The sequence below is a fragment of the Coregonus lavaretus genome (genome assembly GCF_964263955.1).
Source record: "Coregonus lavaretus genome assembly, chromosome: 40".
Taxonomy (NCBI): domain Eukaryota; kingdom Metazoa; phylum Chordata; class Actinopteri; order Salmoniformes; family Salmonidae; genus Coregonus; species Coregonus lavaretus.
In genome coordinates this window covers 8,449,472-8,476,961 of record NC_140027.1, presented here as the reverse complement: position 1 = coordinate 8,476,961, position 27,490 = coordinate 8,449,472, and the positions used below count along the sequence as shown (strand labels likewise).

At 42.2% G+C, this 27,490-nt stretch overlaps 1 protein-coding gene across 1 annotated transcript in view; it reads left to right on the top strand.

The window, feature by feature from the left end:
• The first annotated feature begins 5,776 nt into the window (after nt 1-5,776).
• Nucleotides 5,777-27,490, top strand: part of LOC311113681 (E3 ubiquitin-protein ligase pellino homolog 1-like) — a 36,461-nt gene continuing 14,747 nt past the window's right edge. The window contains exons 1-2 of the mRNA XM_084156978.1: nt 5,777-5,912; nt 26,887-27,082. Of these exons, the coding sequence (XP_084013104.1) occupies nt 26,997-27,082 (86 nt within the window). The 5' untranslated portion in view covers nt 5,777-5,912; nt 26,887-26,996. The remainder of the gene's footprint in view (nt 5,913-26,886; nt 27,083-27,490) is intronic.

The following is a 27,490-nucleotide window of genomic DNA, read 5'->3' as shown; positions in this document are numbered from 1 at the left end:
CTTGACCAAATTGAGAAAAAAAATGGATCAGCTGAGCTGAAATGTGCTCTGTCGGTCGCACCAACGTGATACCCACAGCAGAAGTGACCTGACAGGTAGGCTATAGCCGGGACCGTGATGTTGGAATTTGCTAAAAAATCTATGCATGCGGTTATCGCGAACGACGACCTCCTATCCTCCGACTTGCTTAGTTTCTGAGCTGAATGCTGCTGACGAAGTCAAAATCTTTTAATCCCCGTCTAGTCCTGGTTTACTATAATCAGAAAGCTTTGTTTTCTCTTTTCTATCCTCCATCTCTCCTTCAATTATAGTGGGATAGAATGGGGCAGTGCCCTTTAAAAAAGTAAACAAGCTAGCTGCTAGCCTACAAAATATTTATTTCAAAATGCGTTCAGTTATATCTACCTTACGTTTATTATGCCTTATTATAAGGGCCTATTAATATATCTATTTTTTCAACAAAAGTGGGAACAACACTTTTTATTCAGTGGAAACAAATGGATAAAAAACAACATATTGTAAAAATGGATTTAGAAATCAGTCTAGGACCACAATGCAATATAATAAATAAAAAAATATGTCCCTGGATGGCATCTGGAAGGTGGGCCACACCCTGGTCCTCAGCCTGGCTCTTCTGGCCGCTGATCTACTCCTCTTCCATCTCAGAGTCCCCCTCAGGGAGAGACAGTGTTCTGGCTCATGGACGAGGTGGAGGACAGAGCCATATATTTCCATAAACGGCTCTCTTGGACAAAGCACCTCTCCTCTGGGGTGGGATTCTGCAGCACAGGGCTACGTGAACGGGCCTTCTCCATGTCTCTCCACATGCTGGAGGCTCTCCTCTGCTCAGGGGGTGAAGGAGGCATGATCTGCCACAGGAAGTAAGGCCATAATGTCTCTGCTGAGTACGCCTGTGTCCGAAATGAAGAGCGGCAGTGTTAGAAATGCATCCTTTGGTTTATTGTGAGTTTCACCAAAATTGAGAAACCAGGTTATCTATTGTACATGGTTATTTGGAGACACCTGGCCAGCGTCACACCTGTATCTCATCGAAGGACATCCATGGTTTCTGGGGGTAGTAGGGTTGAGACTTCCAAGAGTCAACAGGATCAATGGTCAAAACAAGAATGGGGCTGTCTGGTTTGCTTAATATAAGGAATTTGAAATGATTTATAATTTTACTTTTACTTTTGATACTTACGTATATTTTAGCAATTACATTTACTTTTGATACTTAAGTATACTGAACAAAAATATAAATGCAACATGTAACAGTTTCAATGATTTGACTGAGTTACAGTTCATATATGGAAATCAGTCAATTTAAATAAATAAATGAGGCCCTAATCTATGGATTTCACATGACTGGGCAGGGGCGCAGCCATGGGTGGGCCTGGGAGGGCATAAGCCCACCCACTTGGCAGCCAGACCCACCCACTGGGGAGTCAGGCCCAGCCAATCAGAATGAGTTTTTCCCCACAAAAGGGCTTTATTACAGACAGAAATACTCCTCAGCACCCCTCCGCCTTCCCCGCCTCAGACAATCCCGCAGGTGAAGAAGCCAGATGTGGAGGTCCTGGGCTGGCGTGGTTACGCATGGTCTGCAATTGTGAGACCGGTTAGACGTATTGCCAAATTCTCTAAAACGACGTTGGAGGTGGCTTATGGTAGAGAGATTAACATTCAATTCCCTGGCAACAGCTCTAGTGGACATTCCTGCAGTCAGCATGCCAATTGCACACTCCCTCAAAACTTGAAACATCTGTGGCATTGTGTTGTGTGACAAAACTGCACATTTTAGAGTGGCATTGTATTGTCCCCAGCACAAGGTGCACCTGTATAATGATCATGCTGTTTAATCAGCTTCTTGATATGCCACACCTGTCAGGTGGATGGATTATCTTGACAAAGGATAAATGTTCACCATCAGGGATGTAAACACATCTGTGCACAGAATTTGAGAGAAATAAGCTTTTTGTGCGTATGGACATTTCTGTGATCTTTTATTTCAGCTCATGAAACATGGGACCAACACTTTACATGTTGCGTTTATATTTTTGTTCAGTATACTCTATGTTTAAAACCAAATACTTTTAGACTTTTACTCAAGTAATATTTTACTAGGTGACTTTCACTTTTACTTGAGTAATTTTCTATTAAGGTATCTTTACTTTTACTCAAGTATGACAATTGGGTACTTTTTCCACCACTGCCTAAATTAAAATGCTAAATGCAATGGCCTTCTAGGGTGCTGCAATGGACATTTCACTTCTTAAAAGTTTCCTCAATGACAGAAACCTCAAAAAGTACAGTACCATAGCCTATTACTGTCTGCAATAATATTCTAATAAAGAAATACAAGGACTGTCTTTTGTTCCTTTGTATGACGCATCTTTATCTGAGTAATTTATAGGCACAATCTGTTTCAAATGAAATCATGTACTCTATACACTGATTGTACAAAACATTATGAACACCTTCCTAATATTGACTTGCAACCTATTTTGCCCTCAGAACAGCCTCAATTTGTCGGGGCATGGACTCTACGAGGTGTCGAAAGCGTTCAACAGGGATGCTGGCCCATATTGACCCCAATGCTTCCCACAGTTGTGTCAAGTTGTCTGGATGTCCTTTGGGTGGTGGACCATTCTTGATACACACGGGAAACTGATGAGCTTGAAAAACCCAGTAGCGTTGCAGTTCTTGACACACTCAAACCGGTGCACCTGGCACCTACTACCATACCCTGTTCAAAGTCACTTAAATATTTTGTCTTGCCCATTCACCCTCTGAATGGCACACATACACAATCCATGTCTCAATTGTCTCAAGGCTTAAAGACCCTCACTGTCATCTACACTGATTGAAGTGGATTTAAAAAGTGACATCAATAAGGGATCATAGCTTTCACCTGGATTCACCTGGTCAGTCTATGTCATGGAAAGAGCAGGTGTTCCTAATATTTTGTACACTCAGTGTATATACCCAACATATGTCCATGTATTTACAAAATGAACACTAGATGGCACAACAAGTGTCCGTCTGATGTCTGGGTTCACACACGGAGCCCATGAATCATGTACTTACTGTATATGCATTTGTTTGCACCTCAACTGATCCTGTTCAGTCCAAGAAATGCGACCACTCCATGTGACGTAACTTTTGGAGTTGTAGCAATTAAGGGTTGGTCTCTAATGGAATAGCACACCAATCAGGCATTGCACAGATATATGGACACAAGACAGATAGACAAAAATCCACTATTCGCTCTTGTAATGATCTTATTTGATACACTACCACTACAACTGCTACCCACACCCACCCTTTTTCTCCTCACAGCACGTTGTCCACGGTCTCTGGTCCCACAGTGACCTTGAACCTGCCATGTCATCGTTGCCACGCTCTGAGAACATATCCGATTACACTAGCACCTGGCCGGTAGAGAGAGAGATGGAAAGATACGGAGAAAGAGGAGGGATGTAGAAGAGAATAAGATTTTTTTTAAAGAATAAGAGAACTTTGAGAAAACATCTGGATGAAAAGTGATATTATTGAGATATTCCCAACATTTTACCTATATAGCCCTTTGGTTCTTTGTCAAATAAAATGGAATTCATTTTCTGAGAATTATGTAAAAACTATCATTGTACATGTAGTGATGATATTACTGTTATAGGTTGTGATGTTTTTACAGTTATTGCTAGGTAATAGGAATACAGTGTATTGCATTTATTACACTGTTTGACACATTTCTTAAGGCAAATGCCTACAGACCGCCTTGTTCTTGTCTGGTAAAATTGAGTGTTGGGAACATTATTGTAACCTCCCTATCCAACAATGAAATGAGTGTTAGAGGAAAAACAGAAGGTATTGGAAATCCAGAAAAGATAATCAAACCTAAGTGTCATTCAGTTTATATACGATACAGACACTTATTCACACACCACAGCCAACCATGATTCAGCTATCGTCACCTACATATTAAAGCTCCAACCCACACACACACCCTCATGAAGAGGTTATTGAGAGGGCAGGCATTGATTCATTGGCAATGACAATGCAGAAACCGACGCTCAGGCTTATCTATTGTGTCTCAGCTTGTCATCTCCCACCCCTATTCACTCAACTGTTTCATTTAGAATGGACTGCAGTAGTGAATTCAGAGACACTTATTTCACCTCATTTTACATATACTGTTATTATATACATGTGCTGCTATTACCTATGTGCTCAAGCACAAGGATAAGTTATTTATCCTGGTTTCTCTCTCTTGCTTTCTCTCTCTCTCTCAAATGCACACACACACACACACGTGCGCACAAGCACACACACACACACACACTTTTTGGGGTCTGACCAACAATTGATTTCCATTCAAAATTCTAATTTTCCTTACCCCTAACCCTACACCTTTACCATAACCCTAACTCCTAACCCTAAACCTAACCCCTAACCCTAAACCTAATATTTACCCTAATTCTAACCCTAAACCCTAACCCCTAAGCCTAAAATAGCCTTTTTCCTTGTGAGGACCGGCCAAATGTCCTCACTTGCCAAATGTCCCCCCCCCCCATACACACACACATATAAGAATCCAGAGAAGAAGACATCTGGGTCTTCCAAGATTGTGGTATTTAAAACACTACTGTAAACATATCAGTGTTCATGGTTACAGTCTCCATGACTGCAGCTTACAGGTCAGGCGTACAAACGTTTAGTGGTTTGGAAACGTAATATTTGCTAGTATTAGCGCAACATTTGCTGCACGCTGTGCTCCTACTGAACTTTCATGAACCGAACGCAGCGTTGTTGCTATGTTGATGTGTGTTTCATTACTGGAGGGAAAAAATGGCCCTCAGATTTTCGGCAGTATGGTGTGAAGAGCTCTTTGAAAGTGTGGGACAAATGCCAGATATTGAAGCAGGAATACATTAAATATGTCTGTGCAAAGACAGGCAAGCAAGAGTGAAGAAAACCTTACATATTTTCCAATCAAATGCATAGGCAAACCAAGAAATTGTGAACTAATAGGTTATTCAAAAGTCACTTAATGGAGGAGTCCTACTCTCTCTCTCTCTCTCTCTCTCTCTCTCTCTCTCTCTCTCTCTCTCTCTCTCTCTCAATTTCAATTTAAGGGCTTTATTGTCATGGGAAACGTATGTTAACATTGCCAAAGCAAGTGAAGTAGATAGTAAAAAAAAGTGAAATAAACAATAAATATTAACAGTAAACATTACACTCAGAAGTTCCAAAAAGAATAAAGACATTTCAAATGCCATAGTATGTATATATACAGTGTTGTAACAATGTGCAAATAGTTAAAGTACAAATGGGAAAATAAAGAAACATAAATATGGGTTGTATTTACAATGGTGTTCTCTCTCTCTCTCTCTCTCTCTCTCTCTCTCTCTCTCTCTCTCTCTCTCTCTCTCTCTCTCTCTCTCTCTCTCTCTCTCTCTCTCTCTCTCTCTCTCTCTCTCTCTCTCACACACACACACACACACACACACACACACACACACACACACACACACGCACACACTGACAGACAGACAGAGTGTGTGTGTGGTATTTCCAGTAGACTAGGCTACAACTACAAGGCCCATGGTACGTTTCGACGCGTCTCATGACGTAACTTCATGTGAGCACGAGCAGACTGGAGCAAAGACGCGATTGTATAGATTACACACTCCAGTATTGTCCTAGAGTTGGAAAGCATATAATAATGTTATAAACATTAATAACGTAGCAGGTGACTGTAAAAGTAACGCGACAATTCGGTGTTTAGGTCAGCACGGACAGAATTGCTTTCCTTTCATCCTTCGGTGTGCGTTTTTATCTGTTGGAGCATTCAAATTGGATTTCGAGCGAATATCGGGAAAGTCCAGATGGTGCTGTCGGATTATCATTAGGTAAGGCGAGTTTGATTATCATTAGGTAAGGCGAGTTTGAAACACAATAAATGTGCTTTATTTTATGTAGCTAAAATGTTATTTTACTGCAATTTGCTTGGCTACCAAGGGCAAAGTTATTGTCATCATCAGTCAAATATAAAATTGTAGCCTAATTGTTGCACACCTTTTACACTTTTTTTGTCGACTATTACCCATAGAAGGCCTAGGCTACAATGGATCACTTTTCACTTTCAAGTTAGTCCATTCATGGCACAGAAACCAAACAATTACAAAAATTTCAGCAGTAAGAAATACCTAAACTGAGGTTGGTTTATAGCCCATTGTCATCATTCACACATTGAAAACCAAGTAACCTACCTACCTATTTAACTAGTAAGAGAGAGGTAGGTATGTGTACTTGAATTGTCTATGGCACTTTTGAAGTATGTATATGACGTTAGTGGTTGTGCACAATGAAGGGTCTCTCTTTCCCTTGTGTGGTTGACAAGCCGGTTTGGCCCGCACAGAGAAAGCCCAGCTGGGGGCTATTGTTCACACAACATAAACTGATTTGCATGCATCATCTCGATCGAGCATCTGGCCTCGAGAGTCCCTCTTTTGTTCCCCCAAATTCGGCTCATTTGCTCAACTGTCCAGTCATATTCATTGCTGTCCCTATCATAGTAGAGCTGTGTTTTTGTGTAGCATATACTGTCTTTACTTTGATTTTTGTATTTTTTTATTTATTTCACCTTTATTTAACCAGGTAAGCCAGTTGAGAACAAGTTCTCATTTACAACTGCGACCTGGCCAAGATAAAGCAGTTATATATAGTTATATATACTGCGACCTGGCCAAGATAAAGCAGTTATATATAGTTATATATAGGTTTAGGCCTATTTTAAGAGAAACTGGCTTTGTATCAAACTGTCATCTGATTATGGTAGGGCTGTTAGTAGCCTACTGTTTATACTTTGAAATTCCCTTTGCCCCTCTAGTCTATTATAAGCACTGTTGATTCATGATTGTGCTGTCATAGAAAACTGGCTTTGTATCATCATACTGTCATCTGACTATGCTCCTCAGTAGTGGACTACATCATCTGTGGATGCTTCGGAGAGTTTAAAAATAACACCATCATATCACTCTCACCAGAGTTTCCATTCCTGAAATGGGCTGGATCTGCTTCCTTTATTTAATCAGGCCGGTCTCCCTACTCGACTCCAATCTCCCAGATAAGATGCTCTTACCAACTCACCCCTGGTATGGGTGTGGATGGGTGTGTGTTTCATGCCTTGATTAGGGAATAAAAACAAATGTGGGGTCACCGAAGGTTGCTGGGGCTGAACATGAATGGATCTTTCAGAGCCTGCCATTTGGGATGATCACGTTACGGTTCTGTGGCTCAGCAGTCGCAAAAGGGTAGCGAACACAATTAGTTAACATCAACCCTGGGGCACATACTGAAAACATGTAGCTAATGGGGTATTACATATAGCCTACTACAAGTTACTAAGCAATTCATAGGCAATATCATATTAACAAGAGCAACATTGGGTGTGCCATGACCCACATTTAGGCCTATGCTATGCAAGCCTACATTCCCTGTCAAGGGCCCTTACATGCTCACCATTCTCATGACGTTGGTTCATGTTTAGGCAATAACTTGTGTGACATATCTTTTTTGAACAGAGAGTGAATGAGCAGACAAAACATTAATCAACTCGCCACCTAGCCTGAACCTTTTTCTGTCCAACTTGATAAATCAGCTGCCTGTCATAGCTTTGTGTCAGCGAATGCTGTAAATCTGTCTAACTTGGAGATCTGCCTCTGTGATAAAGTCAATTAATGAAAGTCATTCCTGGAAAGATCCCTTTTTCCAGACTGGACAGAAAGACACAAAGGCTATTTTAATTGGTCCTATCGACTCCTCTCCTCTCCACATTCCTTCCTCTGCTTACGCCCTTCCTTCATTCCTCTCCTGTTATCAAGGTCAACTTGGATGTGTTTGAAAGGTCCATTCATGGGCACCTACAAGCCACCACCTCTGATCTCTCTCAGGGTGCATCCGAAATGGCCCCCTATTCCCTATGTAGTGCACTACTTTTGACCGGGGCTCATAGGGTTCAGGTCAAAAGTAGTACACTATATAGCGAATAGGGTGCCATTTGGGATGCAACCTAATTTTCTTGTTCTCCGTGAACTTGGAAAATGGAGAGGTTGTCTACCTGGCTGATTTCGCTTCAGCTCTATAGGGAAAACACATTTGCTTGGGAACCTTGTTTTATGCCCATCGTTACCTCCCTAGTTTTCACCGTTCTTCTGACTGATGGTTGGAGAATGGGGAAAAACAAATAAAAGTGGTAACTTTCTGTCCTGAATTGGTATGATAGTATAATGACATGTGTTCTCTGTGACATTGCTGCTCATAAGCAAATGGACGTTATCCTTACCTATAGCTAAATCGGTGTCTTGTGTGAGGATGATACCAGTAGTTGACAGATGTAGCCTAGCTTTTCTAGTTTTAATTCCAGAAGACCATCTTCACTCTCTGAGGAACAACACAGTATACTTTTTTTTCTAAAAACAATTATTTATTTGCCTTTCAGGTTAGTCTGTGTTCTACCTCAATGAATAATTCAAAGGCTTTGAAATGTAAACTGCCACCCTCCATCTGCTACCTCAAAAGTCAGACTCCAGAGGTTATGTCAACGTTGGACTCCATTTTAAACTGACATTATGACATCTCCTCTACCCCCCATTGTTAATGACATTAATAAAGAAGAAGAAACTTTGGCTGTATGAAATTATCTTCTCTCTCTCTCTCTCTCTCTCTCTCTCTCTCTCTCTCTCTCTCTCTCTCTCTCTCTCTCTCTCTCTCTCTCTCTCTCTCTCTCTCTCTCTCTCTCTCTCTCTCTCTCTCTCTCTCTCTCTCTCTCTCTCTCTCTCAAAGCCAGCCATAAGCTTATTAGCCTGCAGTCTAACCCTTTTTATGAGGTGCCGTGTTTGGATCAGACTTTGTCCCTCCCTTGATAATCTCTTTATAGAGACGGGTGCCTATGAAATGACCACCTACAGCCAATAGCGACACTCTTTATTGGATTGTGGAACATGGCACCTATGACCTCTGTGAACAGGGTTACGGTAAAAGTTCTAAAAGTATTGTTAGGCTTACACAGTATGTACTGGGTATTTTGTAATCAAACATCATAACAATGACAAAATTAGTACAAAATACATTAAATGTAAGTACCTGACGATAGACACAAGGAAGCACCTTAGATGTGCAGGACAACATTATGTTGATGGCTGTAGATTTGTGATTAGTCTGTTAGCATGGAAATAACTGTGAATTAGCAGGGGGCTAATGCGACCATTACATCTCAAGCATGCTAGCTAACTCGCTCTTACAGCAATAACATACAAAAGCACATCCCAGGATGCCCCCAATATCTAACAGGTACCGTACACACACACACACACACACACACACACACACACACACACACACACACACACACACACACACACATATATATATATATACACAGTGGGGAGAACAAGTATTTGATACACTGCCGATTTTGCAGGTTTTCCTACTTACAAAGCATGTAGAGGTCTGTAATTTTTATCATAGGTACACTTCAACTGTGAGAGACGGAATCTAAAACAAAAATCCAGAAAATCACATTGTATGATTTTTAAGTAATTAATTTGCATTTTATTGCATGACATAAGTATTTGATCACCTACCAACCAGTAAGAATTCCAGCTCTCACAGACCTGTTAGTTTTTCTTTAAGAAGCCCTCCTGTTCTCCACTCATTACCTGTATTAACTGCACCTGTTTGAACTTGTTACCTGTATAAAAGACACCTGTCCACACACTCAATCAAACAGACTCCAACCTCTCCACAATGGCCAAAACCAGAGAGCTGTGTAAGGACATCAGGGATAAAATTGTAGACCTGCACAAGGCTGGGATGGGCTACAGGACAATAGGCAAGCAGCTTGGTGAGAAGGCAACAACTGTTGGCGCAATTATTAGAAAATGGAAGAAGTTCAAGATGACGGTCAATCACTCTCGGTCTGGGGCTCCATGCAAGATCTCACCTCGTGGGGCATCAATGATCATGAGGAAGGTGAGGGATCAGCCCAGAACTACACGGCAGGACCTGGTCAATGACCTGAAGAGAGCTGGGACCACAGTCTCAAAGAATACCATTAGTAACACACTACGCCGTCATGGATTAAAATCCTGAAGCGCACACGAAAAGTCCTCCTGCTCAAGCCAGCGCATGTCCAGGCCCGTCTGAAGTTTGCCAATGACCATCTGGATGATCCAGAGGAGGAATGGGAGAAGGTCATGTGGTCTGATGAGACAAAAATATAGCTTTTTGGTCTAAACTCCACTCGCCGTGTTTGGAGGAAGAAGAAGGATGAGTACAACCCCAAGAACACCATCCCAACCGTGAAGCATGGAGGTGGAAACATCATTCTTTGGGGATGCTTTTCTGCAAAGAGGATAGGACGACTGCACCGTATTGAGGGGAGGATGGATGGGGCCATGTATTGCGAGATCTTGGCCAACAACCTCCTTCCCTCAGTAAGAGCATTGAAGATGGGTCGTGGCTGGGTCTTCCAGCATGACAACGACCCGAAACACACAGCCAGGGCAACTAAGGAGTGGCTCCGTAAGAAGCATCTCAAGGTCCTGGAGTGGCCTAGCCAGTCTCCAGACCTGAACCCAATAGAAAATCTTTGGAGGGAGCTGAAAGTCCGTATTGCCCAGCAACAGCCCCGAAACCTGAAGGATCTGGAGAAGGTCTGTATGGAGGAATGGGCCAAAATCCCTGCTGCAGTGTGTGCAAACCTGGTCAAGACCTACAGGAAACGTATGATCTCTGTAATTGCAAACAAAGGTTTCTGTACCAAATATTAAGTTCTGCTTTTCTGATGTATCAAATACTTATGTCATGCAATAAAATGCAAATTAATTACTTAAAAATCATACAATGTGATTTTCTGGATTTTTGTTTTAGATTCCGTCTCTCACAGTTGAAGTGTACCTATGATAAAAATTACAGACATCTACATGCTTTGTAAGTAGGAAAACCTGAAAGATCGGCAGTGTATCAAATACTTGTTCTCCCCACTGTATATATACAGTGAGGGGAAAAAGTATTTGATCCCCTGCTGATTTTGTACGTTTGCCCACTGACAAAGAAATAATCAGTCTATAATTTTAATGGTAGGTTTATTTGAACAGTGAGAGACAGAATAACAACAAAAAAATCAAGAAAAACGCATGTCAAACATTTTATAAATTGATTTGCATTTTAATGAGGGAAATAAGTGTTTGACCCCTCTGCAAAACATGACTTAGTACTTGGTGGCAAAACCCTTGTTGGCAATCACAGAGGTCAGACGTTTCTTGTAGTTGGCCACCATATTTGCACACATCTCAGGAGGGATTTTGTCCCACTCCTCTTTGCAGATCTTCTCTAAGTCATTAAGGTTTCGAGGCTGACGTTTGGCAACTCGAATCCTTCAGCTCCCTCCACATATTTTCTATGGAATTAAGGTCTGGAGACTGGCTAGGCCACTCCAGGACCTTAATGTGCTTCTTCTTGAGCCACTCCTTTGTTGCCTTGGCCGTGTGTTTTGGGTCATTGTCATGCTGGAATACCCATCCACGACCCATTTTCAATGCCCTGGCTGAGGGAAGGAGGTTCTCACCCAAGATTTGACGGTACATGGCCCCATCCATCGTCCCTTTGATGCGGTGAAGTTGTCCTGTCCCCTTAGCAGAAAAACAACCCAAAAGCATAATGTTTCCACCTCCATGTTTGAAGGTGGGGATGGTGTTCTTGGGGTCATAGGCAGCATTCCTCCTCCTCCAAACATGGCGAGTTGAGTTGATGCCAAAGAGCTCCATTTTGGTCTCATCTGACCACAACACTTTCACCCAGTTCTCCTCTGAATCATTCAGATGTTCATTGGCAAACTTCAGACAGGCATTTATATGTGCTTTCTTGAGCAGGGGGACCTTGCGGGCGCTGCAGGATTTCAGGCCTTCACGGCGTAGTGTGTTACCAATTGTTTTCTTGGTGACTATGGTCCCAGCTGCCTTGAGATCATTGACAAGATCCTCCCGTGTAGTTCTGGGCTGATTCCTCACCGTTCTCATGATCATTGCAACTCCACGAGGTGAGATCTTGCATGGAGCCCCAGGCCGAGGGAGATTGACAGTTATTTTGTGTTTCTTCCATTTGCGAATAATCGCACCAACTGTTTTCACCTTCTCACCAAGCTGCTTGGCGATTGTCTTGTAGCCCATTCCAGCCTTGTGTAGGTCTACAATCTTGTCCCTGACATCCTTGGAGAACTCTTTGGTCTTGGCCATGGTGGAGAGTTTGGAATCTGATTGATTGATTGCTTCTGTGGACAGGTGTCTTTTATACAGGTAACAAGCTGAGATTAGGAGCACTCCCTTTAAGATTGTGCTCCTAATCTCAGCTCGTTACCTGTATAAAAGACACCTGGGAGCCAGAAATCTTTCTGATTGAGAGGGGGTCAAATACTTATTTCCCTCATTAAAATGCAAATAATTTATAACATTTTTGACATGCGTTTTTCTGGATTTTGTTGTTGTTATTCTGTCTCTCACTGTTCAAATAAACCTACCATTAAAATTATAGACTGATCATTTCTTTGTCAGTGGGCAAACGTACAAAATCAGCAGGGGATCAAATACTTTTTTCCCTCACTGTATATATACACACACATCCGGACATACATATTGTAAATATGAACATAGAATATAGTATAATTTTATTTTGCAATCTCTCACTATCTGCAAGCATGACAAATGGCATAACACTTTATTGTTATGTAAATTCAACCAACCAATAGGAAAACATAAACATTGAATACATATTTCTGCAGTGTCAAGTGGAAACATAACCAACCCTATTACATTTGATACAATAAGGAAATCACTCATAATTTCCAACGTTTTTTTGAACAGACAATCTTTTATTTAGTGTGGTTTTAGTCATCTATGTCACATCAAAATGATTGAACATTTGTGTTTTAACAACACATCTAAAATCTACAAATACTCACATTAGCTAGGGCTGTGACGATTATGGAATTTTGAGTAACAATGAATTGTCATGCAAATGGACACGGTTATTGTCATAATTGTCATTTTTGTATAAAAAAATGGAGCTTGTAATGCATCATAATGCATCTTTGGAAATTAGCTACAACATACCTAATAAATACAACACAACTTTAGTGACACCCCTGTTTAAAAAACGAATGGTTTTCACCACTTTTTACATTTTAGTCATTTAGCAGACGCTCTTATCCAGTGCATACATTTTCATACTGGTCCCCCGTGGGAATCGAACCCACAACCCTGGCGTTGCAAGCGCCATGCTCTACCAACTGAGCTACAGAGGGGAAGTGGAAGTGAAGCTTCTCCTCCTGACCGAGCTGTTCTGCTCGTAAAATGATTACTAACTTTGCCCACATCATGCTATTGGGTAAACTATATCTACTTGAATATAAAGTTGATTCCCCCCTTATTTTTGTTAGTTCACTGTTATTGTCCATAATTGTTGATTACACGATTACACAATAATTGTGCCAGCGCTAACGTTAGCAGGGTTTGAACTCCTGTCTTTACTCCTTTAATCTTCCAGCTTCTCCTTGCACATTGGTGAAAAGCACAATACAGTACTGATTACATCATTAGGTTTCTCTAAGCTAATCAAGGCTTTTGAGAATGTGCAGTTAGTATTCTTTATTTTAATAATAATAAAATGCCATTTAGCAGACGCTTTTATCCAAAGCGACTTACAGTCATGCGTGCATAATTTTTTTTGTGTATGGGTGGTCCCGGGGATCAAACCCACTACCTTGGCGTTACAAGCGCCGTGCTCTACAAGCTGAGCTACAGAGGACCACAGCTGAGCTACAGAGGACCACTTTCGTGACATGTCCTACCCGGACCACGTATAATGCCTCCCTCTGTACTGACACCATGCACAGAAGCTGTTTCTTGTTTTCTCTGTGTGATGCTAGTCTGACACCAAATCTCGCACCCCGACTCCCTGTCATACGGTTAAAAAACGATTCACCGCCCAGTCAGACCGGAGGCTGTTACGTCTGTCACGAGAGGAAGGATCGAAAGGGGTGCAACAACAGTGTCCTTGTTGCTGCAGAGGAGTGAAGTCACTTTAAAAGTCGTCCTCCTTGTCTTGGGAGAGGGTTGGGTCTCTGTGCTATAGTTGTAAAGCTCCTCCATTATCCAGTTACAGGCCAGTGAATGGGCCTCTGTCCTCTGTAGTTAACTGGCTTTATTCATGGTCAGGGAATATAGAAATGTGACTGAATTGCAGGGTGTTTCTTTTCAAGAACACTTGGCCTCTGCTCTCTTTTATCTGCTAACCTGTTGGGACCTTAAAAATACATCTTGTCAGAGATGTGTGTGTTCTCTGTCTTTCGAAATGATATTGAAAATCTACTCGAAGGGAGTCTTTGTAGGGTGCAAAGGTGTATGACTGTTCCCAGTTCCGGCTGACTAAAAGTAGTATAGTCGCTGCAACATACAATTTGTAGGCTGATGTGATCTACTTACAGAGCCAGCTGAGCTATGCCTCATTGCCTTGGTGGTAGATCTGGGCGATAAAGTATATCGAATTAATTCTAATGTATGTTTTTGCGGGATATTAAAAATGCCTGTATCGCAAGAATAAAGGTTTTGTTATTTTTTGTGGTTTTATTAGTGTTTATGTCAGCTTGTTCTCATGTATTTTTGGTCTCGTCTCCTTCGCTCCTCTGTGCTGTGTGCGCCTTCCCATGTACACCAGATATCTGTATATAATGACTAGATGCATGTCTCCGCCCTAAAAATGGGAGTTGTTGTCCCAAGGGCGGGAAGGCAGGCGACAAGCTTAGGTCCAAAATAAGACCATAGAAACGCATTGGCCTTATTTTGGACAGATTTGAGCGAGAGTGAAACCTCTCGTTTCGCCTCTTCCTCTATGGTTTACACACAGACCAAGCCCCTCCCCCTGCCTCTCACGCCAACAAAGTTGAGAGATCACGTCTTCCTCTCTGACAAGCGGTTTCAACTCGCTATTTGCGTTTGAAGTTTGGTCCAACAGAATCGGTCATATGGACACCAAAACACATTGAGACATTATTTTACTGTAATAGAAGAGAAGTTAACTTTTCTAACGATACCCATTTTATGTCTCAACTACTCAAATTGCACGCAGAGCAGACACTACTAGAACGAGAGTATCAATGAACATTGATTCTGGAAAATGAATGCTCAGTTTGTCGCGCGTGTCATTGGGGTACCACATACTGCTAGCAGCATTTTAGCCAAAGACTGTTATACTATCTGTCTAGTCTGTGTTTTGTAAATGTGCAATAAGCATAAAACACAATTATATAAGGAATTGGCAACTCGTTCTCCTTCTGAGAAATAAGGTAGGCCACTTGATTTCAACATCTGAACAAAGTGGACAGGCTAACATGCTTTTCAAACAGGTGGAGACAGACAGAAGGGTGTGTTCATAATTATTCAACTGTTCAACCTTGTTAGATAGCAAATAGATTCAAGTTGGCTAAACTTGAAATATAAAGATTATCTGGCTAATCACTAGCACGTGGGCTTGAGAGATTGTTGATGAGACCTGTGTTCATTTTCTATAGCCTAATGCCTTCTACAATAAAGTAGTCATTATTAGTGAATGTGCATTATGCATGGTTCTAGTTAAATTTGTAACATAAAAGGGCATTTTCATAGACAGACTTGAAAGCCAGATCAGTGATTATTGCAAAAAAAAGCAGGTTAAACTATTTTGATAAAATAATGAAATTATTAGTGGGTCTTATGGTTGTGGAAGGCTTATATTTAGCCTAGATATAACTTCACAATGGGGACAGCCTACACCTCAAAGGGCCAGATAATGCCACCACTGTTGTGTGGGGTGCCATGTCCACAGCTCCACCCCTTTTATCGCCAGTGCCAGAATCACACTGGCAGTGAGTGCAGATAACATAAACCTGTGAAGGCGAGGTTCTGAGAAGAGAAGATGAGTGGGAATGACATACATCACCATATTTGGTTATTGTATTTAGACAACAACAGAGGACCACCAGAACAACAGAGTACACACATATAGTACCTTCAGAAAGTATTCATACCCCTTGACTTATTCCACATTTTGTTTTATTACAGCCTGAATTCAACATTTATTAAATATATTTTTTTTCTCACCCATCTACACACAATACCCCAAAATGACAAAGTGAAAACATGTTTTTAGAATATTTTGCACATTTATTGAAAATGAAATACAGAAATGTCTCATTTACGTAAGTATTTACACCCTTGAGTCAATACATGTTAGAATCATATTTGGCAGCGATTACAGCTGTAAGTCTTTCTGGGTAAGTCTCTAAGAGCTTCGTACACCTGGATTGTACAAAATTAGCACATTATTTTAAAAACATTTTTCAAGCTCTGTCAAGTTGGTTGTTGATCATTGCTAAACAGCCATTTTCAAGTCTTGCCATAGATTTTCAAGACGATTTAAGTCAAAACTTTAACTAGGCCTCTCAGGAACATTCAATGTCGTCTTGGTAAGCAACTCCAGTGTATATTTGGCCTTGTGTTTTAGGTTATTGTCCTGCTGACAGGTAAATCTGTCTCCCAGTGTCTGTTTGAAAGCAGACTGAACCAGGTTTTCCTCTAGGATTTTGCCTGTGCTTAGCTCTATTCCATTTATTTTTCTCCTAAAAAACTCCCCAGTCCTTGCCGGTGACAAGCATACCCATAACATGATGCAGCCACCACCATACTTGAAAATATTAAGAGTGGTACTCAGTGATGTGTTGTGTTGGATTCGCCTCAAACATAAAGCTTTGTATTCAGGACATAAAGTTAATTTCTTTGCCACATTTTTTGCAGTTTTACTTTAGTGCCTTTACAGGATGCATGTTTTGGAATATGTGTATTCTCTACAGGCTTCCTTCTTTTCACTCTGTCATTTAGGTTAGTATTGTGGAGTAACTACAATGTTGTTGATCCATCCTTAGTTTTCTCCTATCACAGCCAGTAAACTCTGTAACTGTTTTAAAGTCACCATTGGCCTCATGATGTGGTCCTCTGTAGCTCAGCTGGTAGAGCACGGCACTTGTAACGCCAAGGTAGTGGGTTCGATCCCCGGGACCACCCATACACAAAAAAAATGTATGCACGCATGACTGTAAGTCGCTTTGGATAAAAGCGTCTGCTAAATGGCATATTATATTATTATATTATATGATGAAATCCCTGAGCGGCCTCTCGGGCAACTGTTAGGAAGGACGCCTGTATCTTTCTAGTGACTGGGTGTATTGATACACCATCCAAAGTATAATGAATAACTTCACCATGCTCAAAGGGATATTCAATGTCTGCTATTTTTTTTTACCCATCTACCAATAAGTGCCCTTCTTTGCGAGGCATTGGAAAACCTCCCTGGTCTTTGTGGTTGAATCTGTGTTTGAAATTCACTGCTCGTCTGAGGGACCTTACAGATATTTGTATGTGTGGGGTACAGAGATGAGGTAGTCATTCCAAAATCACACAGAGTGAGTCCATGCAACTTATTGTGACTTGTTAAACAACATTTTACTCCTGAACTCATTTAGGCATGCCATAACACAGGGGTTAAATCCTAATTGACAATGCATTTTAAATTCAGGCTGTAACACAACAAAATGTGGAATAAGTCAAGGGGTATGAATACTTTCTTAAGGTACTGTACCTGTGTACTCTGTTGTTTTGGTGGTCTTTTGTTGTTGTCTAAATAAAATAACCAAATATGGTGATGTATGTCATTCCCACTCATCTTCTCTTCTCAGAACCTCGCCTTCACAGGTTTATGTTATCTGCACTGGCAATGAAAGGGGTGGAGCTGTGGACATGGCACCCCCACAACAGTGGTGGCATTATCTGCCCCTTTGAGGTGTCGGCTGTCCCCATTGGCACACACAGTGGCATTCAGCGGGTGCCAGCTCTGTGCCAGCTCTGTCCGGCAGCCACGGGCGGGCACCGAGTCATCAGACTCGTATTATTTATTGATCTAATGGCCCACTTAGCGGGAGAGCGACACGGAAAGGCCAGCGACATTGGCCTCTCCAATCCTGGCTAGGGTCAGACAAAGAAGACCAGTGGAGAAGTTAGTGGCCCATGTTTTAAGACCAGGGTTTCCTTTGTCAATTGTGCCTGGGTGGGTCACTTGTTTTGGGCTTGAAATAAATAGAAGCGAAACTGAATGAATGGTTGTGACCTGGGACATGTCTAGGTATGTTTGGTTTATTTTGTTCCTTTCTGCAGACAGTGGAGTACAGGTAGAGATGTAGGATGTTAATTTGAGCCAGTTTGCTACAGCAGTAAAATAATCCTGCAGCAACAGGAAATGTGAATTATTATGGGGATGATAATTAATTGACATTTTTGTAGGGGTTGATAAAAATTTTGTTAGGACAAATCAAGTCTGGCATTTCTACGTGGAAATTACAAACTTTTAAAGCGTCTTTAAAACTCAAATACACTTGGCAACAACAGAGTGATCAAATTAAGATCCAGTCAGTAGAATCAGGAGGCACTGCTCATTAATAGTGGAGCTCTCAAACAGATAGTCAATAAATATTTAATTGGTTAGAATAATGAACACTTTTGAGATGTATATCCTGTCCATTGCAGAGCCCACAGAAGGCCATTGCATTGAACATTCTAATTTGGAACGGTATGATTTGATTGCATCATAACAATGAATGATATCACTGGCATTCCAAACATTTTTGTGGACAGTTTCCCAGGCAACACAATTCAAAATCCTATATTCTAAAGACAAGAACCTCATTTTACATTTTTTATCATGAAGAGAAAAGGTGTGAGCACAGGTTTCTGGTGGTTCTTCAGCGTTTTCATGTGCGGTGGCTCTACAGACATTGTGGATTCTACCCACCTTTACAGCAAAAGAAAGAAGACCACCCACCCAAAACCAGACCATGTGAAACATTTTGAGAATATCAGCTATGTGAGACAGACTAAAGAAGAAGCCAAATCAGACTACAAGTCTTTTGGCGATGGACCAACGCACAACTTCCTTGGACTGGTGAACCTGAGGGTGTCAATGTCCACCTTGTCCATGGATAGTTGCAAAGATGACCTGACCACTGATCCTGTTGACTCTTGGAATTCTCAACCCTACTACCCCAAGAAACCATGGATGTCCATTGATGAGATACAGGCGTACTCAGCAGAGACATTCTGGCCTTACTTCCCATGGCAGATCGTGCCTCCTTCACCCCCTGTGCAGAGGAGAGCCTCCAGCATGTGGAGAGACATGGAGAAGGCCCGTTCATCTAGCCCTGAGCTGCAGAGTCCTACCCCAGAGGAGAGGAGCAGCTTCCTCCAGGAGAGCCGTTTATGGAAATATATGTCTCTGTCCTCCATATCCTCCATGAGCCAGAACACTGTCTCTCCCTGTGGGGGACTCGGAGATGGAAGAGGAGTAGATCAGCAGCCAGAAGAGCCAGGCTAAGGGCCAAGATGTGGCCCACCTTCCTGATGCCATCCAGCAGTGACGTGCAGAAAAAAGAACTGTAATGAAAAATAAATAAATATACATTTTATCAATAATAATTTTGTCATCTTCATGTTTTTTCTGCATGATAAAATCGATTTCTGAACTAGTACTTCCCAAATTTGCGGTGATCTGGTACAAAATGTGTAAGGAGACCGGGAAAAGGCAAGGCAGCCTTGCCGTGTGGCTTTGTCCCGCCCTTCAAAACTCCAAACTCAATGCAAGGCATTGACATGGCTTGTTTCTACCTAATACTGCCAGCTAATGGACGCCGTAAGGTAGGCAGAGAGCTTCGCTGCTTTTCATGTGTCAATATGTCCTATTCATTTTCATTGCACTGAAATAATAAATGCGCATGCGTATTGGCGTGAAAAAAGTAATGGGATAGGCAGGAGGATCACGAGGAGGATAGGCAGAGCTCGCTCCTGCCTATGGACGTCACACGTCATCTTTCGCCTTTTGGCGGTTACGTTTGTTTTACTGCTAACTAAAGTAAGCTGATCAGGACTGACGTGCTCTTCCGTGTTCTGCAGAAGAAAGGGATGGATATGGGTGTCTGCCGTACCTGCATCAGCGACACAATGAAAGCACTGGAACGGCAGCAACAAGACTTAGTGATAGTTTCTATGAGCGATTCGAGCAGAAATGCAATGAACTGGGCGTGGCAGAAAGCGAAACTCATAGTAGCCTAAACAGCCGATCAGAATAGAGAGGCAGCGAATCTACTACAACATACTGAACAATATCAATGTTCAGATGAGAGCCAGGTTTGACCACTGTGGTGAACTTAATTTCCTTGGTTTAGTGGACTTTAAAAAATGTAAAACAATATCACAGATCCGGTGAAGGGGTGACGTGACGATGTGGAAGGACAGCTCCTCGTGGTGCTCCGGTAGTGTGGGAATGGTGATGGTGATGGGGAGAGTGACGTGCGTAATGGTGCCTGATCCAAGTGGTTTATTGTCCAGTAAGGTGACGTGTAGCGGAGAAGGAAGTGGCACGGTGGGCAACCCCCATTCAGAGACCAGCTCCCTATCTAAAAGGTTCTCCGCTGATCTGGAATCTATCATTGCTGTGAAAAGTGAAGAGAAGGAATAACCATTCACCGTTAGGGGAACTAAAAACAATGGTTTGGTGACAGGTGATGACGGAACACTCACAGAGCGGCAACGGGAGTCATATCACCTAGATAGGGAGCCGCCAGGAGATCTGTTGTCCGTGGTGGTGTAGGGGGTACTGCCCACCTCCATGGGTGAGGACTCAGAGGCAGGGCGGCTTCCATAGCTCAGATGGGGTGAGCGTCGAGGCTCCGGGAGGTGTTGGGAACGCCGTTGGTCTCTCAACATGTCTTCAAGACAAATGGACGTAGCGATGAGGGTATCAAGGTCTATCTTGTCGTCCCGACATGCGAGTTCCGTCGTGATGTCCTCCCGTAAGCCTCTCCTGAAGGACGTGCGCAGAGCACGCTCATTCCAGCCGGAAGACGCCACCACCGTGCGAAAGCTCAGGGTGTACTCACATGCGGCCCCCTCTCCCTGTTGTAGCCGGAGGAGTTGCTCACCCCCGTCCTTTCCCTCCGTGGGATGATCGAACACCGCCCTGAACCAAGCGAGGAAGGGGGAGTAGGGAAGCGCCGCGGCCTCACCTCCTTCCCAGACTGCCGTGGTCCAATCCAGCGCCTTTCCCTTCAGTAGCGAAATCACCAGCGCTATCCTGGCATGGTCCGATGGACATGCCCCAGACGTTGGTGATAGCCCGGGAGGAGGTGGACTGGGTGCACTCGCCGCTCCCTGAGGTGGAACCAGAGCGATGGTCAGTTAATGCAGCGTTTGGAGCACTTCCTGCATGGCGGAGTTCAGCTGGGCAATCTGCTGCTGGTGCTGGTCGAGGCGCTGGGAAACTCCAGGAGGATTACCTGCTGCATCCATCTTTGTGATTGGTGTGTGATTCTGTGACGAGTACTGAGGATACGAAGAGGCAGGACGCAGACGCAGGAATCAACAATGTAAAGGTTTACTTAACACTGAGCAAGAGAACAACAAAGAGCGAGTACACTACAAAACACTAACAATCACACACAACACAACACTGAACAGTCCAGGGCTATATAGGGGTGGTGATGAGATGATGAGGTGCAGGTGCGCTGGAGGTGATTAGGGTGCGTTGGATTTCCATTCTGGTGTTGCCGAGGTGGTGCGCTCAGACCGGTGGCTCAGTAGACCGGCGAATCAGAGCGCCGGAGGGGAGCAACGGGAGGAGACGTGACACTAAGGACCTAACATGGTCCACACACACCCGCACAGTCGTGAAGAGAGCATGGCAGCTTCTCTTCCCCCTCAGCAGGCTGAAAAGATTTGGCATGGGCCCTTGGATCCTCAAAAGGTTATACAGCTGCACCATCAAGAGCATCTTGACTGCCTGCATCACCGCTTGGTATGGCAAATGCACTGCCCTTGACCCCAAAGTGCTACAGAGGGTGGTGCATCCAGGACCTCTATATCAGGCGGTGTCAGAGGAAGGCCCGAAAAATTGCCAAAGACTCCAGCCAGCCAAGCTATAGACTGTTCACTCTGCTACCATCCGGCAAACGGCACCGGAGCATCGGCTCTCGGACCAACAGGCTCCGAGGAAGCTTCTACCCGCAAGCCATAAGACTGCTAAATAGCCAGACTGCTAAATAGTAAATTAAGGGTAACCAAACTACCTGCACTGACTCTGTCTTGCACTGACCCTACGCACACTCACTAGACTATATATACAAACCATATACACACGCACTCACACACACTACATTGACACTCCCACACAAAACATTTAAATTTTTTTGTCATTTAGCAGACGCTCTTATCCAGAGCGACTTACAGTTAGTGAGTGCATACCTTTTTCATACTGGCGCCCCATGGGAATCGAACCGACAACCCTGGCGTTGCAAGCACCATGCTCTACCAATTGAGCTACAGGAGGCCAAAACCAACACACATTCACATTCTGTACACTCCATACGCACACACACACACATTACACACACACGCAGACCGACACAACACAAACACACATACATACACATTACACACACACACACACACACACACACACACACACTCATCATTTGCTGCTGCTCTGTTCTTTATTTTACTCTTATTATTATCTATCCTGATGCCTAGTCACTTTACCCTGCCTTCATGTACATACAGTGTCAACCTCAAATACCTCGTACCTCTACACATTGATCTGGTACTGGTACTCCCTGTATATAGCTCCATTCTTGTATATTTTATTTTTTATTTTCCATCACATTCCTCTTGTGTTACTATTTTATTTTTTATTTTTTAACTCTGCATTGTTGGGAAGGGCTCTTAAGCAAGTATTTCACGGTAGATTCTACACCAGTTGTATTTGGCGCATGTGACAAATAACATTTTATTTAGCTTTTATTTTGGTGATTGTTAGTTCTGAAAGATTATAAAACAATATATAGATCCATGATATTTTCTACATCCTTTATATCTGGTTTTAGTAATTTAAGTTTACACTGAAAGCGTTTTTCCATCCCAAAAATGTATAATACAAATAAATAAATAATCTAATGTATATATACTATTTTTACACCGCCTACACACATAGGCGGCTCGCCCAAAGACATCAATGGCAGAAAAATCCCTGCTTTACCCTGATTGACTTATAGTGCAAAAGTGGTAAGATAATGAAGATATGTCCATATTAATGCTTTAGGGATAGCGGGCTGGTCTGCTATTCTCGCAAGCCATAACCAACACTTGAGCTAGCTAGCTGGTTCGGTTTTGAATGGCCGTTTTGAGAGACTAGTGGTCTGCTAGTGTTTCCTATTAACTTATGTTACACAGGTATGAATTATTAAGATTTTACACACCAGTGACACATTTGTTGTTGTTTTGGCTCTATACTCCAGCACTTTGGATTTGAAATGATACAATGGGGTTAAACTGCAGACTGTCAGCTTTAATTTGAGGGCATTTTCATCAGCACTTTTTGTACATAGTCCCCCATTTTAGGCGACCAAAAGTATTGGGACAAATTCACTTATGTGTATTCAAGTAATCCAAAGTTTTGTATTTGGGCCCATATTCCTAGCATGCAATGATTAGATCAATCTCGTGACAGCATTTGCTGTTTGTTTTGGTTGTGTTTCAGATTATTTTGTGCCCAATAGAACTGAATGGTAAATAATGTATTATGTCATTTTGGAGTCATTTTTATTGTAAATAAGAATAGAATATGTTTCTAAACACTTCTACATTAATGTAGATGCTACCATGATTACGGATAGTCTTGAATGAATCGTGAGTAATGATGCGTGAGAAAGTTACAGACGCACAAATATCATACCCCCAAGACATGCTAACCTCTCACCATTAGCATTTTTGGTTAGCATTTTTTTGGGGGGGGTATGATGTTTATGCCTCTGTAACGTTCTCATTCATCATTATTCTACCAGAAGATGGTTGTCATTATATTAGCATCATCGCTAACGGCTACACATTCCAGTGCCGTTGCCTCTTCAGAAGGTTGAAGGAAAATATGAATCACTGATGCATTTTGTTCATGTCTTTTTGTATGATAGCGAAGAATGGGGTAAATTGAGCCATTTTTTAAATATTCAGCATCACTCCGGCAAGGTAAATATAGTATTCTTTCTAATAAAGATATGTACATATATTTAAGGATGTTCTGTATCCCCTGGAAATAATCAGAATTCATGTAAACATTACAGTTTTGAAAACTTGTCCAAAAAAGTGGTCTCTTGGCACAACTTATAGGGTAGCCGCCTACAAATGTTTGTACTGAATTAAATATTACCACTACCTTTTTAAAACCATGTATATATTTATTTCCCAAACACAATTCAATACAATCACAATCACTTTTTTGTCTTGTCTTTTAACACGGCCTTAACACCTAACAAACACTTTGTGCTTTTTTTAAACACTTTTAACATAGGCCAGGCCCTGTTGTTACCTCATATCCCAGAAATAATGCCTTGCATTATGCCTGGGAAGAAAACACTTCAATTTTCTCAACTTTCCATTGGCTCAAATTTGCTCAACTTTCCATTGGCTCAACCATTGGCTCAACTTACCCCATGACCATTGGCTCAAACATTTTGACCATATTAGCCCACACAGCTATAAGGATGCTCTTTCATGCTAGGTTTAGGAACTCACATTGAAGCTTATAGAGACCCCGACTGATACATAGAACAATCTTAAAAGTATCTACTTTGGTTTAGATACAAGCGTCATTAAACCTCTAACACAATAAATTCATTTGACTTGGTGAAAATCAGTTTTTTGGACCTAACTTGCTTAACACTTTTTCCATGTGGTTTCTTTCTTCACAGACTCCATGAAATGATGATCTCTTCCTAAATATTTGGTCAAATTATTAATTTTGTGTATCGTTTTCTAGAAACAAGTGTGGCTCAACTTACCTCTTTGGCTCAACTCACCTCACTCTCCCCTAATCTTGGGCAAATTAATGACTTTTCTAATAAGTTCAATACATTTAATGATTTCCTACTAAGTTCAATACATTTTAAAATATTGTTGAATTCCGTTTTAATGTCTGGATTCTATGATTCCGTCCGGGTTCTCTGCAACGCCGATTCTATAGGGCCCTACTGTCCTAAAAACGCCTTTAATTCCTTTCTCATCTCTCTCACTCAGTAGCATTATCAACCACACAGTGCTACTGAGTGTGGCTCTCCCCTCTATCATAGACAGTTCCAATCATGCATTGAAATACTCCCAGCCTTGTCAAATCGGACAAACACACTAAATGTGTTTGTTTGTTCGCAAAGACAGTCTCAGGCTCTCTATTGTAGTAATATTGTAGTAATGAGTACAAGTGTGTTTAAGCTATGGAGTGATTGTGTGTGTTTGTGTGCATATCTGTTCCTGTGGCACACCGCTGCTGAGAGCTGAGTGGATTGGGCTTGGGGGCTGTGGGAGTGTATGGTCAGGGTCAGCGTGTGGAGTAAGGGTCAAAAGACTATCAACGCTGTCGGGGGGAGCCTTCAAGCTCAGATCAGTCCCTGGAGCTGACACTGACCCACCATCTATCCGTACACCCCTCATCCTGTAGGGTGGAAGCACCCTGCCTCATGTACAAAAGGTTACCAAAGGTTGAGAGCGTCAACTAACATAAGGGAGGGCAGGGGCATTACCCAGTTTACAGTCAACTCTGATAACTGATAAATGCAATGGCTTGGGACAGTTTGCACTAAACCGGAACATGCAGTTAGTTATCAGAGGCAATTAAAAATGATGTAGGAACTATATTGCACTTTTTAAACAGTTTAGCTAAAGTGCACTTATCAGGAGTCAACTGTAGTGCGGGATGACACCATTTAATTTTCCATTTGGAATTTGTGAGTTCATTTTCAGCTAAAGTTCTTGGATTTGTTGGATGTCAGACGTATAAACAAATTGTGTGACTCCATTCTTGCTTATAAGACGCTTATAAGATAAGCTCATGCTAGGCCATGCACACAGCGTAAAGAGAGCCAGCCAAGGTCAACATTGATAACTATGGCCCACGGTAGTCAGCTGAAAATGGAAGGGTGTGACATATGTCTGGTCTAATTAGCTTTGTTTGCACCCCACTAAGTCCCCTGTCGTTACGATGCTAAGAGCCTGCTCTCTGAACTCTCCCTGCAGTAGCAGCAAAGCTGCAGATTAGTGCCGAGCCTGTCTAGCTGTGGGAAGTTGAGCTTTTTACTCTCCGCCTGATGGATTTGTGTGACCGGTCATTTTAGCGTCCTATGTAACCGAAGCTAACATGCTTTCTACAGTATTACTATTATTGTATTAGTCTGTTTCTTCAGCTGCAAGTCTTAAGAAAGTTACAGTGTATGACTAGCAAGCAAAGCCAGGATAGCAGTTTACCTGTCGCGTTCGATACGCGCCACAGGTCACACAGAGTGAGTAATCAATGTGGTTTGTCATGTGGTCTTTGGAGACACATCAATCTTGGTTGTTGCATCTGTTTGTTTGTTTAGTCTATCTCTCGCTCTCTTACTGACTAATATCCACCTGTGGTACCTGTTGAACGCTGTTCGATAATCTCAACGTGAGTGTGAGTAATCGATGTGTTGTGGTGTGTCATGTGCTTTGGAGACCGAGCAATCTCAGTTGTTGCGTCTGTTGTTTGTTTAGTCTCGTTCACAGTCTCTTATTGACTAATATACGTCTGCTGTTCTAGACGCACCTGGCATGTCTGTTGTGTCTGCTCTGCGTGGCTGTTTGATCCTGACTAAATGTCTCGTCTGCTGTTTTTCTGTTTTGTCTGCAGGTTGAGTAGTGATCGGCGGGATGAGCAGACTCTGAGGAAAAAGGAGACAGAGGAGTGAGTGTTCACCGTGGAAGAGCCCCTCATCACTCTCCCCCCTGACAGCTGCACCAATGTTCTCTCCCGACCAGGAAAACATCTCCACCACCCCAGCCTCTACCAAAGTGCCAGCCAAATACGGAGAGCTCATTGTTCTGGGGTAAGAGGGGGGTTAATTGCATTTTGTTGCTTACAATCCTGTCTCGGAGCTCTACAGACAACTCCTTCAACCTCATGGCTTGGTTTTTTCTCTGACATCCACTGTCAACTGTGGATGTCATATAGACAGGTGTGTGCCTTTCCAAATCATGTCCAATCAATTGAATTTACCACAGGTGGACTCCAATCAAGTTGTAGAAACATCTCAAGATGCACATGAGCTCAATTTCGAGTCTAATAGCAAAGGGTCTGAATACCTATGTAAATAAGGTATTTCTGTTTTCTTTAAAAAAAATACATTTTCAAAATAAATTAAAAACCTGTTTTCACTTTGTCATTATGGGGTATTGTGTGTAGATTGATGAGAAAAAAAATATATTTAATTAATTTTAGAATAAGGCTGTAACGT